The sequence below is a fragment of the Ylistrum balloti genome, unplaced genomic scaffold (assembly GCF_031769215.1).
Source record: "Ylistrum balloti isolate Yb309-2 unplaced genomic scaffold, AGI_CSIRO_Ybal_v1 Utg369802, whole genome shotgun sequence".
NCBI classification, from domain to species: Eukaryota; Metazoa; Mollusca; class Bivalvia; order Pectinida; family Pectinidae; genus Ylistrum; species Ylistrum balloti.
The window spans coordinates 125927-143397 of NW_026781979.1; the positions used below are offsets into that span (position 1 = coordinate 125927).

Genomic DNA, 17471 nt, shown 5'->3' on the forward strand with positions numbered 1-17471 from the left:
GGAGGCAGTATAATGGAGTATGTTTTGTGGAGGCGGTATGATGGAGTAGGTTTTATGGAGGCGGTATAATGGAGTAGGTTTTTTGTGGAGGCAGTATAATGGAGTAGGTTTTGTGGAGGCGGTATAATGGAGTATATTTTGTGGAGGCGGTATAATGGAGTATGTTTTGTGGAGGCAGTATATTGGAGGATGTCTTGTGGCAGTATAAGGGAGTGTTTTGTGGAGGCAGTATAATGGAGTATGTTTTGTGGAGGCGGTATAATGGAGTATGTTTTGTGGAGGCGATATAATGGAGTATATTTTGTGGAGGCAGTATAAGGGAGTATGTTTTGTGGAGGCAGTATAATGGAGTATATGCAGAGACAGCTTAGGAAAGTTTGTTTTAGAATGAGGGTATGGGAGGATAGATGTGGTACATGTATAATGAAGTGTGCTTTTAAGAGACAGTATAATGAAATGTGTTTAATGAACATAGGATAGAAATGTATTTTTCATGGAGGCAGTGTATGGGAGGATATCTCATGGTGGCAGTGTAATAATGGGGTAGGGTTTTTTTTGAGACAGCATATTGGAGGATGTCTAATGGTAGCATTGTATGAGAGGATGCCTTGCAGAATATGGAAATATGCATGTTGTATCTTGTTATTGAATCTTTCGTAAGGATATAATTGTAATTGAAGATGTAGGTTAGTTTCAAGTTGGTGATATAAATAAAATTTCACAGTTCCTTTTAATCACTGGCAGGTGATACCATAGTGCACTATCCTGATGGATATGTGGACTTGTAACTTGTTCTTATAATGTCACCTCACTACCTGTTCTTATAATGTCACCTCACTACCATATAAGTCCATTAACTTGTAATTTGTTATTATAATGTCACCTCACTACCTGTTATTATGTAACCTCACTACCATATAAGTCCATTAACTTGTAACTTGTTATTATAATGTCACCTCACTACCTTATAAGTCCATTAACTTGTAACTTGTTATTATAATGTAACCTCACTACCATATAAGTCCATTAACTTGTAACTTGTTATTATAATGTCACCTCACTACCATATAAGTCCATTAACTTGTAACTTGTTATTATAATGTCACCTCACTACCTGTTATTATAATGTCACCTCACTACCATATAAGTCCATTAACTTGTAACTTGTTATTATAATGTCACCTCACTTTCATATAAGTCCATTAACTTGTAACTTGTTATTATAATGTCACCTCACTACCATATAAGTCGCTTAACTTTCATAACCTTCAATCCGACTTTCTCTTGGTCATCCGAGATTTTTCATCCAACTCTTTTTATATGATACTGTAAAATCCAACAGCAATTCACATACATACAAGGCTACATGGGGATAGTGCTATATTGCATGTACATGTCTATAAATCAATTTCTATAACCTGAATTGTTTTTGTTTTATATTGAAACATATAAATAAAAAAATTCCCAATAATTTACAAAACTTAGATATATTCTCAAAATTTCTTGTTCTTGCATGCTAACAATTGAAATTGTCAAACTGATCCTCTCTTTCTTTCTTTTTTTATATATCTGTACGCATTTTCAGGGCATATTATCTCCAATTTCATCATTGTCACCAACCTAGTTAAAAAAAGGGTTCAAAAGAAGTTAATATGAAAAAAGCTTTACTGATTGCTATGATTACTACATATCAAAAGGAAAGGATATGTACGGCAGCGTTTCCTTCAAAACACCGATCAGATTAATTTTTACGCAGGATTTAGTGTTTCCATGGCAACTGACTTGACAAATTCATGATTTTTAAGAGCTTCTTGAATAATTTCATCACGTTTTCAATAAAAGTAATGGAACAGCCTTAGAACTTAAAATAATATTGGATATTAAATCTTCAGGGATTTTTATGTGAACTTACATCTATGTTATTCAGATATGGAGACAAAAAATTTGAAGAAAGTTGCGCAAGATGTGAAAATTGATTTCTTGTTGAAATCATGCTAGACAGTTTTATACATGTATGTATTTAAATGATAATTGATGAAATACACTGGACAGAAATATTACTGGAATATCATTTCAGGATGCCAGTGATTAGCGTTTATGTATATCTGGTATCAATTTTGAATGTCTAGTTCTTTCTGCTCCTAGAATAAAGTATTTTTGGACATGGTCAAGGGAATAAATCCTTTCAGAAAATTGATTTTTCAATGATTTAACAGTTTAAAAGGAAATATCTTGATATATTTTAGATATCAGTGCATATTAAATTTAATTGTTTTTATTATTATTTTCAAACAATGGTAAACTGTATATTTGACCAGTTTTCTTCCAAGATAAACATCAGCACCTTGAATACTTGTGAGTCAATATATAAGTTAGAAATTCTAATGAATCAAGATATCTTACAGAAGGGGTTTTCAGATGTAATAATTTAACTAGCTACAAACTAAAGAACAAATACTTACCTTTTCTTGTCAAGATGACCTGACTGGCTGTAATACCACAACATCCTGTCGTGATGGTCCTGTTTGATAGATAGGAATCGTTCTTCAGTTTACCTGTGTGACAATACTTCAGACGGGTACTTCATCTAATATCACACTCATTAGCTGTATGTGACGGCACTTTTGACAAGCTCTAACAGTACATATACGGGGTACCTGTGTGACAGCACTTAGGTTAATCCTGAGAGTTAGTATATGGCATACCTGTTTGATGACACTTCAGACTTATTTTGTTAATCGGTATCTGGCATTCCCAAGTGACGGCACTTTGGACTTATTCTGACCATCCGTTTCTGGAGTACCTGTGTGACAGCAACTTGGACAAATTCTGACAGTTGGTATCTGGGATAGCTGTGTGATAACACATCAAACTGGTTCTAACAGTCTTTATCTGGGATATCTTTGTTAAAACACTTTAAACTAGTTCTAACAGGTGCTATCTGAGTTACCTGTGTGACAACACTACTGACGAGTTGTGATGGATGGTATCAATGGTACCTGTGAGACAACACTTCTGACTAGTTCTGATGGGTGCTATCTAAAGTACCTGTGTGACAACACTACTGACGAGTTGTGATGTGAGACAACAATTCTGACTAGTTCTGACTGGACTGTAACTGACACACTGATTACCACCGTAGCTGAACAGCTGCTAACAGATGCTGAATCGCTGGTCGCCTGGCTGTATCTCCCAATACTGGAGTACCCTCACTCTCATTACTGCTTAAGTTATTGCTGTTGTATTTTGTGAAACTTCAGGCAGTGTTCAACGTATGTACACAAAAACAGAATGAGGAATTAAATGATTTCTGTGATGGACCAAAATACTGTTTATATGTATTCTGGAATGAGATTGTGCGACATTCTGTGTGTCTGTCAGATTTGATTGAAATTGCCTCCACATTGGTCGTAGCCCCTACAAATTATCCCAGTTGATGACATTTATAGGGAGGAAATAACAGTACCATTGAATTGTTGTCACTGTAACTTTTCTACTCAAATTAGCTGTTCTGGTACAAAGCTGAAGAAATCCCTTCCAAGGACAGAGCTAATGCAGAGAAATTAGGCATAGAGAAAAGTCAATCTCGTGTGTGGTATATGAATTGTCCATCAGCTATCCATCTCAGGTAATGGGATAGAGATGTGGCCGAATTAATGGGGGACTGGCTCAACCTTGTGTTTGTAACATTGATGACATTACACATTTCTAAATAAATCTTTACAAGAATTTTGATAACTTGTAAAAGAAAACAATATTTGAGATATTTTGAATTCTTAAATGATCACAACTTAGAAGGTGTTATAGATTTTGTTTTATGCAAGAATCATTCAAAGATCAGAAGAAATGTGAAAAATAGAAAAGGGTTTCTAAATTTATATCACAGAAATTTGTGTTAACAATATAAAACTTTACAGTACATATGTCCTGGGGATGTACCTAATACATTCATATATCGTCTGTTACATTAGAATATCTTATTGGAATGTCAGAAGTGTGTTCTATTGCTTAAGTTAAATGATGTCTTACTCAATATATGTTATATATGGAAGCTTATTTCTAGTATGAATAAAATCTTAATGAACAAGATATGAAATGTATTATGAATAGAATAGAATGTTGATGAAGTCTGTCGTGTTCCAGCTTCTATTGTATTGTTGTGTATACCAGTCTGATGGTCTGAAGTGGTGAAGGTGATGTGTGTGAAGTGGTTGATGATGCTGTTTATTACTTACAAAATTGATATCTAACTGGGTGTGAAACTCTATCGATATTAAGGGAACAGCTAACAGCAATATTACTCTACAACTACACTGTATGGAATACACTCCCCGACTGTCATATCTTATCCGACACACCGATCAGACATCTCATGTCTCCAATTTAAAAGTGGTTCTGTGTCCTGTCTTTACAAATGTTTATCTGGACTGCTTACTATTAGCCATTTGTGACTAGATGTTTCCATTTCTACTGATCTATGTGATTAAATATGTTACTTTAAAAGGCATTTATTTAATAAGAAATTAAAGAATTGTATTTGAAATTGTGAGTGCTTTTAAGGTTTTCATTGTGTTATCATCAAACTAGGAATGGTTTCCTCAAGGGAGAAGAATCACATTTAAATGAAGTAGCAACAAATACTGGATGTAAAATTAACATTTCCATTTGCTCTACAAAGTATTTAGGTTTATGATCCTTTACAAATTGTCCTTTAAAGAACACTTTAGTGACGTTGAATTATCATGTGTTAATGTTGAAAATTACCAAAATGTTGGACATCTAATCTATAAGATAAACATGTGTCACCACCCATTCAGTTCAACTAGGAGTGCAAATGAGCAAGGGGACGAGGAAGGATGCATGGGTTGACATGGTGTTTAAAACAACTTCTTATTAAGAACTATGATGCTGAGGGTAATTATTTGGTTTTGAGTTTGATGGGATGAAAGCATTCAGTATCTGGTCATAGCCCTTCAAAATCAAGGGTGAAGGAGTTCATTTAAAGGGGCATTGAGGAAAAAGGTCGCATCAGTTTTTATTTAGATGTTCTAGGTTTTGTTTACATGTTATTTTGACTTCACCAATCCAAGAAATTGAAGTTTTAAATATTGATCGAAAGTAAAGAAATATCAGGTGATTCTAAATTTTTCATGATTTCAGCAGGTCATGCTATGGCCAATTCAGGTTGACCTGACAAAATCAGGTGAGTTGGCAACTGATGATGAGCTAAACAATTTTGCTCATACGATGACCTTTACCTATGTTCATTAGTACCAGAAGCAGGTGTATTGTCAAAATTGTTAGCTCTTTTAATGAATATATAATAATATGAATCTTGTGGTTGATGGGGCTAAAGGACTTGGATTTTTAAAAATTTGTCTTCATTAAATATTTAGTTTCTTTGTTCAAATACTACAGAACCCAAAGGTCTGGAGTCTTGCCATGGAATACTTTAAAAGGCTCTAAAATATTCTCCCACACTTTCACTGACTAAGTTCCAAATGATTTCGTCAGCTATACTGATGATAAGAAAATGTCAATCATGGTATTGTATTTGCTAGACTGAAAATATTTTCAGATGATTCCATTTTAAGTGTTATACTTGTTTCTATGTTATTTCAACACTTGATGATCAGTCATTTAAAAACTCACAAGGATTACCTGTTTGATTTACTGATATAATTTCTCCACAATCTTTCAACATTTATCTATTATCATGGCCAATAATATTGGTTATTAAGTTCGTGATACAGGCTCCCGGAGTATCTTATTTCTAACTTTTTGTAGGAATTTATCAGAATTTCTTTTATTTATTTATCACATATTTCGACTATAACCATCACATCCATTTCCTCCTAGAAGAATTTCGTTGTAGACTGTTACTATGTAGTGGCAGACAGATGTGTGATGGCGTTTCATTACCCTATGATTACTGTTTGTTGACCTTTGTTTTAGTGTGGGATTTTGAGGTCCAGTAGAAATGGTTATTGCCAGCTGATTACCGAGTATTGATTACAATACTCTGGCCACGTCTGTTGTCTTTTCTCTCTGCTTTGTTCTCGCCCTCTATACTTCATTCCTTTTTTTTTATTCCCATTTGAAAGTTTCTGTGTTGTTTCTCACTTGTCATCATTTCTTTTCATTATTAGCCAATCAGACGTCTGAGAGACTATATGACCGGGGTTGGTCATTAAAAGCTTTTTGAGTGGTGTTCATGGTAATTCCTTTGGAATCGTATGTGTGTCTCTCTGTCCACTAGGGTAAGATCTGAACTACCAAGCAGTGTTTCTTTATGAAAACCAAAAAATAGTCCATAACAACCACATCTAACTAATGACCGAATTTAAACTTTGATGTATATGTGTAAAAACTGTCAAGAAATACTGATGTTTGTGGTGCTATAGTAATAGGTTGTGATCACAAAGCAAAAAGAAATTTACCATGGTAGTTCTTACTCACACAGAGTAGACATCTTTTTAAGATCATTAATACTTGTAACTGGAACCAAGATAGCTCTGGCAGAAGACAAAAGTTATTTATGTTAGAATAAATAGAGATATGAATATTTGGATCCACAAGGACATTACACCAGCTGCTTATACCCAACTCTGATTAGTTATGTTCTTTTTGTTTTCTCCTTGTCTTATATTCTCAACACTTGACTTTCAGAATTAAGATGTAATGTTGTATCCCTGATTGGTGGTATCCAGGGTACATAACCCAATCAGATAACAAATCAACAAACTGGAAATGTGATTCACGTCGATACACCATTCCAATATGTTTCTGTGTTCAATAATTTGCACTAATATTTTCGTATGATGAGTATCATGATGTGATGAAACTACAGCCTGTTATGTGATGAATATGTATTGATAGATGTTATGAAAATCATGTTATTTCATAGACGTTTTGTAGTTTTTAAAGTTTTACATCTCGCTGTGCAATAATCAGTTAATCTCATTATGTATGTTGATATTAGATACTGTGTTGTGTACTGCAGACATCCAGGTTACCTTGAGATACAAATCATGTTCACTGGAGGTAAACCCTGTTCTGAAGGATGATAAATCCTCATATCAACTTTGCTAAAGTTGGCAAATTACTTCATTTGATAATATATCTATGTACTTCATTTTTTTATAAAATAGTTATATGATATTGCATGGCAATTAAGGAGTTTCAGAGGCATGTACAGGGTTAGACAAGATGGCTTAGTTAGACAGGATGGTTTAGTTAGACAGGATGGTTTAGTTAGACAGGATGGTTTAGTTAGACAGGATGGTTTAGTTAGACAGGATGGTTTAGTTAGACAGGATGGTTTATTTAGACAGGATGGTTTAGTTAGACAGGATGGTTTAGTTAGACAGGATGGTTTAGTTAGACAGGATGGTTTAGTTAGACAGGATGGTTTAGTTAGACAGGATGGTTTAGTTAGACAGGATGGTTTAGTTAGACAGGATGGTTTAGTTAGACAGGATGGTTTATTTAGACAGGATGGTTTAGTTAGACTGGATGGTTTAGTTAGACAGGATGGTTTAGTTAGACAGGATGGTTTAGTTAGACAGGATGGTTTATTTAGACAGGATGGTTTAGTTAGACAGGATGGTTTAGTTAGACAGGATGGTTTAGTTAGACAGGATGGTTTATTTAGACAGGATGGTTTAGTTAGACAGGATGGTTTAGTTAGACAGGATGGTTTAGTTAGACAGGATGGTTTAGTTAGGATGGTTTATTTAGACTGGATGGTTTAGTTAGACAGGATGGTTTAGTTAGACAGGATGGTTTATTTAGACAGGATGGTTTAGTTAGACAGGATGGTTTAGTTAGACAGGATGGTTTAGTTAGACAGGATGGTTTAGTTAGACAGGATGGTTTAGTTAGACAGGACGGTTTAGTTAGACTGGATGGTTTAGTTAGACAGGATGGTTTAGTTAGACAGGATGGTTTTAGTTAGACAGGATGGTTTAGTTAGACAGGATGGTTTAGTTAGACAGGATGGTTTAGTTAGACAGGATGGTTTAGTTAAACAGGATGGTTTAGTTAGACAGGATGGTTTAGTTAGACAGGATGGTTTAGTTAGACAGGATGGTTTAGTTAGACAGGATGGTTTAGTTAGACAGGATGGTTTAGTTAGACAGGATGGTTTAGTTAGACAGGATGGTTTAGTTAGACAGGATGGTTTAGTTAGACAGGACGGTTTAGTTAGACAGGATGTGTTAGTTAGTTAGACAGGATGGTTTAGTTAGACAGGATGGTTTAGTTAGACAGGATGGTTTAGTTAGACAGGATGGTTTAGTTAGACAGGATGGTTTAGTTAGACAGGATGGTTTTTAGTTAGACAGGATGGTTTAGTTAGACAGGATGGTTTAGTTAGACAGGATGGTTTAGTTAGACAGGATGGTTTAGTTAGACAGGATGGTTTAGTTAGACAGGATGGTTTAGTTAGACAGGATGGTTTAGTTAGACAGGATGGTTTAGTTAGACAGGATGGTTTAGTTAGACAGGATGGTTTAGTTAGACAGGATGGTTTAGTTAGACAGGATGGTTTAGTTAGACAGGATGGTTTAGTTAGACTGGATGGTTTAGTTAGACTGGATGGTTTAGTTAGACTGGATGGTTTAGTTAGACAGGATGGTTTAGTTAGACAGGATGGTTTAGTTAGACAGGATGGTTTAGTTAGACAGGATGGTTTATGGTTTAGTTAGACAGGATGGTTTAGTTAGACAGGATGGTTTAGTTAGACAGGATGGTTTAGTTAGACAGGATGGTTTAGTTAGACAGGATGGTTTAGTTAGACAGGATGGTTTAGTTAGACAGGATGGTTTAGTTAGACAGGATGGTTTAGTTAGACAGGATGGTTTAGTTAGACAGGATGGTTTAGTTAGACTGGATGTGTTAGTTAGTTAGACAGGATGGTTTAGTTAGACAGGATGGTTTAGTTAGACAGGATGGTTTAGTTAGACAGGATGGTTTAGTTAGACAGGATGGTTTAGTTAGACTGGATGGTTTATTTAGACAGGATGGTTTAGTTAGACAGGATGGTTTAGTTAGACAGGATGGTTTAGTTAGACAGGATGGTTTAGTTAGACAGGATGGTTTAGTTAGACAGGATGGTTTAGTTAGACAGGATGGTTTAGTTAGACAGGATGGTTTAGTTAGACAGGATGGTTTATTTAGACAGGATGGTTTAGTTAGACAGGATGGTTTAGTTAGACAGGATGGTTTAGTTAGACAGGATGGTCAAGATAGACAGGATGGTTTATTTAGATAGGATGGTTTAGTTAGACAGGATGGTTTAGTTAGACAGGATGGTTTAGTTAGACAGGATGGTTTAGTTAGACTGGATGGTTTAGTTAGACAGGATGGTTTAGTTAGACAGGATGGTTTAGTTAGACAGGATGGTTTAGTTAGACAGGATGGTTTAGTTAGACAGGATGGTTTAGTTAGACTGGATGGTTTAGTTAGACTGGATGGTTTAGTTAGACAGGATGGTTTAGTTAGACAGGATGGTTTAGTTAGACAGGATGGTTTAGTTAGACAGGATGGTTTAGTTAGACAGGATGGTTTAGTTAGACAGGATGGTTTATTTAGACAGGATGGTTTAGTTAGACAGGACGGTTTAGTTAGACAGGACGGTTTAGTTAGACAGGATGTGTTAGTTAGACTGGATGGTTTAGTTAGACAGGATGGTTTAGTTAGACAGGATGGTTTAGTTAGACAGGATGGTTTAGTTAGACAGGATGGTTTAGTTAGACAGGATGGTTTATTTAGACTGGATGGTTTAGTTAGACAGGATTGGTTAGTTAGACAGGATGGTTTAGTTAGACAGGGATGGTTTAGTTAGACAGGGATGGTTTAGTTAGACTGAATGGTTTATTTAGACAGGATGGTCAAGATAGAGAGGATGGTTTAGTTAGACAGGATGGTCAAGATAGACAGGATGGTTTAGTTAGACTGGATGGTTTAGTTAGACAGGATGGTTTAGTTAGACAGGATGGTTTAGTTAGACAGGATGGTTTAGTTAGACAGGATGGTTTAGTTAGACAGGATGGTTTAGTTAGACAGGATGGTTTATTTAGACAGGATGGTTTATTTAGACAGGATGGGTTAGTTAGACTGGATAGGTTAGTTAGACAGGATGGGTTAGTTAAACCGGATGGGTTAGTTACTTGTTTATGGTATTGTTTAATTGATATCCTTTAGGTTAACTTTATTACCTCTACTGGCCAAAACTTCGTAGAAACTACGCTGTGGACTGATATCAGTCTGTATTTGGGTGTACTTTTCGTTATTTGTCAATACTCCTTCTATATTTATTAAGCTGCAAAGACAGGTCCCCTTCTAGTCATATATATATATTGCAGGGTCAGTTGATCTTAACCAAAAAGCAGAACTATGAGATGTTTAAGATGGCAACCATGGCAATGATCTTTATCAGTGCTCTTCCCAAATGAATTGTACTACAGGTGTAACAGAGGTCATTAATTATCTCAGTGCCCCTGCTAGGATTTGAACACTGAACCTCTGATTTACTAGTCTGAAGCTCATTTGATCAGGCTGAAGATAAGTTGTCTCTAGCTAAGCGGTATATTTCGACTTGTAATTTATGTTACATACTCCCTTTCCACAAAATAACTCGTCCTCGAATTTCTCTGTGTCATGACGATGTTATGGGGTATTATTTTGAAGTCCCTACATGGGTGCCAACGTAACAGTGGTCATTATTGATTTCAGTGTTTCTGTCAGAATTCAAACCCAGGACCTCTAGTTTACTACTCTGATTTTCAACCAATTGAGATAAACAGAAGTTCTCTTTAGGTGAGCAGTATATTTCAGTTAGAATTTTACTAGGGTTTCACAGGTTGTTACAGGTATATTGCTTCAAAATGATATTTTTGCTGTTATTAACAATTGTCATTATAACTTCTTCTACTAAATGGATTATTAGGTCAAAGGAAATGGGATCAGTATGAGATTCATGATGGTCTTTCAAAATATATCATCACATTTTCTTCTAAATGGAAAGTTCTTGAAGCAGAAATAAAAGCTTTATATTAACCAAGAAGTTATTTTCTTTATTGTTGTGTAGGTGTTATCAACATCTTTTGATCTTCTGGAGGCCGTCCTCAGGACATCTTTAACAACTTCCATATGTCCTGAATTGAAATTTTGCAGAATGGGAACATTTGTTATGTAAACATTGTAACGTCATGATTATCCTAAGACTATAATCAGGCAGTGTAATTTTATTAACTGATTTGCTTATGTTCAATCACATATAAAAGAAAGTTAATGTCATTGCATACAAATGTTAGGAACATTGTTAGCTCAACTGGTCTAAAAGGCCAAGTGAGCTTATGCCATGGTATTTTCAATTTTTTCCTCTGAACAACTTCTTCTCAATAACCAATGTTTCGATATTTGGCTGGTATGTTCCTAGGATGAAGCCCGACAAAATCTGTGAAAAGAAATGACCTTGGCATGTATTAATGGAAATAGGGGTCAAATTTCTTGAAAAATTATCTCATAAACTAAAAGGCATAGAAGCATAATATTTGCTTGGTATGTTTCTATGATGAAGCTTGAAAAAGTTTGTGAAAATAAATGACCTTGAGTGATTTTCAAGATCAAAGGGGTCAAAATTGTTCAAAACTTTTAAAAACTTTTTCTTATGAACTAAAAGGCCTAGAGGCATGATATTTGGCTGGTATGGACCAAGGATGAAACCCAACAAAGCCTGCAAAAAGAAATGGCATTGACCTATATTGAAGGTCACAGGGATCAAATTTGTTATAACATTTAAACAATTTCTCCTAATGAACTAAAAGGCTTATAGGCTTGATATTTGGCTAGTATGTTTTTAGGATGAAACCTGACAAAGTTTTGGAAAACAAATGACTTTGACTTATACTCAAAGTCACAGCGGTCATAGTTGATTGGTATATTACTAGGCTGAAACTTGGCAAATTTTGTGAAGGGAAATGACCTTAACCTAGATTCAAGGTCTTAGGGTCAAATTTTTAATCTGTTTTTGCAGCTATGGTAGCCATGGTAACCATTCAGAATATGTGTAATTTATGCAAATGTGAAAATTTTGTCAATTTTGGCCTTTTTTACTTAATATATACCATATGAGCACTGCAGGCCAATTGGGCCTCGTCGTTTTAACACTTTAGCTATTGTAGATAAAATTGAAATTGAAAGTAAATCTAGTGATCTAGTATCTTACAAATACTGCTCACAACAGTTATGTAGGGTGTGAAAACTTAAGTAAGCATTCATTGCATTATCAAACTGTTGATCTAATTAAGAGAAAAGCTTGAAGCAGAATTAGTACTGGTGTGTTGTGTTTGGTCTGCAAATGATCTTTACAGAAAGATTTACCTTTTCAACATTCAAGATGGCTGCTATTATTGCCATATTGAAAATTTTGTTATCTCTACCTCTTCTGAGCAGTAGGACTGTCATTAATGAATAGTGTTTGATTTGTCTTGTGTAATATTTAGACCCCTTAAACAATCAAAACTACTGCCATATGAAAAAATGTCTAATATCTGCTTGTGATGTTAGATCTATGTGTCTGATGTCAGCTTAGTTAGACTTTTCTGATATCTGTTTGATGGCTATTTGAAATGTCTACCTGATGTCTGTTTGTGATGTTAGACTTGTCTGTCTGATGTCTGTTTGTGATGTTAGACTTGTCTGTCTGATATCTGTTTGATGGCTATTTGAAATGTCTACCTGATGTCTGTTTGTGATGTTAGACTTGTCTGTCTGATGTCTGTTTGTGATGTTAGACTTGTCTGTCTGATATCTGTTTGATGGCTATTTGAAATGTCTACCTGATGTCTGTTTGTGATGTTAGACTTGTCTGTCTGATGTCTGTTTGTGATGTTATTACTTGTCTGTCTGATATCTGTTTGATGGCTATTTGAAATGTCTACCTGATGTCTGTTTGTGATGTTAGACTTGTCTGTCTGATGTCTGTTTGTGATGTTAGACTTGTCTACCTGATGTCTGTTTGTGATGTTAGACTTGTCTACCTGGTGTCTGTTTGTGATGTTAGACTTGTCTGTCTGTTTGTGATGTTAGACTTGTCTGTCTGATGTCTGTTTGTGATGTTAGACTTGTCTACCTGATGTCTGTTTGTGATGTTAGACTTGTCTGTCTGATGTCTGTTTGAGATATTAGACCCGCCTGCCTGATGTCTGTGTAGTTAAGTGTGTCTGACAGACTTGTGTTTCAGATGGTGGACTTGTCTGCCTGGTGTCTTTTTTGTGATGTTAAGACATGTCTGCCTGGTGTATGCTTGTGATGCATGACCTGTCTGTCTGTGTCTGTAATGACATGAAATATAAGCAAGACAGCAAATCACATTGATTATTTCTCAGGAATAATTTTTTACAGACAGGATTTAAAATTAATCTGAAATTTGACATACGCTGATCTGTGTGAAGCCCGAGTGCGATCAATAAAAGAGAGAAATGGTGTTATGATACAGGAAACTGGAGACGTTCATCATGTCATTGATAAACTGTGTGGGATGTGTGTTACTTTTTATCTGTATACATATAATATTATTGTAGATAACAGAGCTTTTTCCCTTCATATCAACATTCATGAGACAGACATAGGATGAAACAGATCGTCTCAATATCTGCTCAATGATATCATTAATCCATTAATATTTTTTAGATACATATAATAAAATTGTCTTTAGTTTTATGCTGTTAGGCACCTGATCACTGACAACCTAGAATATTTTATATATAATATTATATTTTTATAATTTTATATATTAATATAGAGCTATGTCTCTTCAATAAAAAGGCCTCAAAACAGGAACATCATAAACCAAGAAACAAGGATGTCACAATCCTTAAGTGTCTCATGGTAACATAGACCTAGACACAAGGATGTCACAATCCTTTAGTGTCTCATGGTAACATAGACCTAGAAACAAGGATGTCACAATCCTTTAGTGTCTCATGGTAACATAGACCTAGAAACAAGGATGTCACAATCCTTTAGTGTCTCATGGTAACATAGACCTAGAAACAAGGATGTCACAATCCTTAAGTGTCTCATGGTAACATAGACCTAGAAACAAGGATGTCACAATCCTTAAGTGTCTCATGGTAACATAGACCTAGAAACAAGGATGTCACAATCCTTTAGTGTCTCATGGTAACATAGACCTAGAAACAAGGATGTCACAATCCTTTAGTGTCTCATGGTAACATAGACCTAGAAACAAGGATGTCACAATCCTTTAGTGTCTCATGGTAACATAGACCTAGAAACAAGGATGTCACAATCATGGTAACATAGACCTAGTGTCAATCATGGTAACATAGACCTAGAAACAAGGATGTCACAATCTTTTAGTGTCTCATGGTAACATAGACCTAGAAACAAGGATGTCACAATCCTATAGTGTCTCATGGTAACATAGACCTAGACACAAGGATGTCACAATCCTTAAGTGTCTCATGGTAACATAGACCTAGAAACAAGGATGTCACAATCCTTTAGTGTCTCATGGTAACATAGACCTAGAAACAAGGATGTCACAATCCTTAAGTGTCTCATGGTAACATAGACCTAGACACAAGGATGTCACAATCCTTTAGTGTCTCATGGTAACATAGACATAAGGATGTCACAATCCTTTAGTGTCTCATGGTAACATAGACCTAGAAACAAGGATGTCACAATCCTTTAGTGTCTCATGGTAACATAGACCTTGAAACAAGGATGTCACAATTCTACAGTGTCCCATGCTGACACAAATCTAGACACAATGATGTCACAATCCTACAGTGTCCCATGCTGACACAACCTAGACACAAGGATGTCAAAATACTACAGTGTCCCATGCTGACACAAATCTAGACACAATGATGTCACAATCAAATAATGTCCCAAGCTGACACAAACCAAGAAACAGTGATGTCACAATCTTAGTGTCCCATGCTAACGTGTTACAATCCTATGATGTCCCATGGTACACACAAACCTGGAAAGAACGATTTCACAATCCTATACTTTCCCATAATAACACAAACCTAGAAACAAGGTTTTCTTAATATATATTAACAATACACTCAAAGAAACAAAGACTTGGTAACTTCCTATTGTTAGATGTTTGCAACTGATGCAGCTACAAAAATATTGTGTTTTAGCTCATGCAGTAGGCCAACAGTCTTGTCAACCAGTAGTTTAGCCCTAGCTTAACAACTAAAAATGTTGACCTCTTTCATTTACAAAAATCTTAGAAACATACTTTGATAATCATTTAGCTTTCAAGTTTGATTATAAAAATTTGGAATACAAATTTATTATATTATTTTTTGTTCCATTTCAGTAAAACAAATCCATTTGGCAGTAAGAAGAAGGAAGAGAATTCCACCTATGCCCCAAGTAAATCTCACTACCACCCAATTGATGATGCTTGCTGGAAACATAAGGAAAAGTAAGTGTTAGATTGATGTAATTTTAGGATGAGGCTATCTTGAGAAACCATCAGTTGATTTCTGATAAATTTATACTGTTTTTAGGTCACCTGAGACCAAGTCTCTATTGCAATCATCTTTTGTCCAGTGTTGTCCGGCTGTGTCTGGTGTGCATTTTCAACTTCTCCTCAATAACCACAAGGCCAAGTGTTATTGTTTGGGCCAGTAGCACGCAGGGATGATGGGCTACGAAATTTATTCAAATGAATGACCTTGATCTGTTTTCAAGGTCACAGGGGTCAAATGTGTTAAAATTTTAAATGACTTCTTCTCAATAACCAAAATGACCTATAGTCATGATATTGGGCCAGTAACACGCAGGGACAAAAGGCTACCAGTTTTGCTCAAATGAATGACTGACCTACTTTCGAGGTCACAGGGGTCAAATGTGTTAAAATCTGTAAATGACTTCTTAATAACCAAAGTATCCAGGGTCATATTTGGCCAGTAGCATGCTGGGATGAATGACCTTGACCTTCATTCAAGGTCACAGAAGTCAGATATTCTGCACTTCAACAACAGAAAGTGTTAACAGTTCTGTTTCATAGAAAATTAAGCCTTCAAACTTTGAAACAATAAAAACTTTGTAAATATGCATATATCAGTTCTGTTCTGTCTGCCCGAGTGCTGGGACGGACGGACAGGTTCTAAAATGCTAAAAGACCTGAAGATATCTGGTGACCATTAAGGGTCATGGGCCTCTTGTTGTCCTGGTTACTGTTGGATAATGAAATAAAATTTTGTTTTATAATTTCCTTAACAGCAATTGATATGTGTTGGCTTGTTAAGATGATATTATTTGTTGGTCAAGCTACTTAACAGCAATAGATATGGGTGGGCTTATTACCAGGCATGGACTTACTACTGGATAGATATAGTTATAACCATGTGGGTATGGTATTTTCGTACAGCAGAATCATTGGTCAGGGACAATCTGATTTCATTAGATTAGTTTGTTGTTGTACACAAGCTCATTTCTACAGAGGGGACAAAAAGATCAAAAGAAAAAAATTATAATAGAAAATTATGTTAGGAACAAAAGATTTACAGGAAAACCAGTAAATGAACATTGTAAGTTTGAAAATTTGTCCTTTTTAATTAGAAGGTCTTAAGGATGAAAACATTTACTTTTTGAAACCAGCATCAGGTTTTAACTTGCAGCTAGTCAAGGAGTTCCAACTCAGTTGATTGAAACTTATAACTATTGAAATTAAACGTATGAGCACTAAGGTTAAAAACAAACATGACTTATTATACGGTGTTTGGGTTTAAGCTTGTTTTATATTTGTCTTTATTGTCTATTAGTTCTGTTGTACATCTGGCAGTACCTGGTCTCGTGTAAATATAAACATCATCAATGAATTATAAATATCTTACAAACAGATGCCATTTTTGTGGTTATGTCTAATAATATTAAATTAAGATGCCCCTGGTACTTTCAGTAGATCAAACAAAATCCATATTTTAATGATAACTTAGATATGTTAGTGGTGGTGTAGTTTGGTGGGTTTCTATATTTAAATCTTGGGTGTTGTACATCTGCATGCACTCTGTAAACTGAAAGTGCATTGTTATGGTTTCTGAAGACCTGTATAGGGAAGCTTTTTGTGATGTTTTTCCTTAATTTTTTCTGTTTACATTCTATGACATTTAAAACTTTTTTTGTTTGTTTCTGTTTTAAATAAAGTTATGCAAATCTTTTATTTCCACTTTATTGCAAAAGGGGCAAAATAGTTCAGAATATAAACATTATGAAACTGAATTACAGGACTGGTACACCTCCTCATCTTAATTTAGACATTTCTTGTGATCTTTGGATTTTCATTAGTCACCTCCTACAGGAGTCTGGAAAAGCACTCGTCCAGCCGTCGTGGATGAGTGAAAATTGTCTCGGACAACCAGATTTATCTTTGTCAGTCGTCCATCGGACGTGTACATTTTTCCAATCATATT

At 35.3% G+C, this 17471-nt stretch overlaps 1 protein-coding gene across 1 annotated transcript in view; it reads left to right on the forward strand.

The window, feature by feature from the left end:
* Positions 1-17471, forward strand: part of LOC132544565 (DNA ligase 1-like) — a 41717-nt gene that overhangs the window by 12969 nt on the left and 11277 nt on the right. The window contains exon 4 of the mRNA XM_060208182.1: positions 15371-15478. Coding sequence (XP_060064165.1) covers positions 15371-15478 — 108 coding nt within the window. The remainder of the gene's footprint in view (positions 1-15370; positions 15479-17471) is intronic.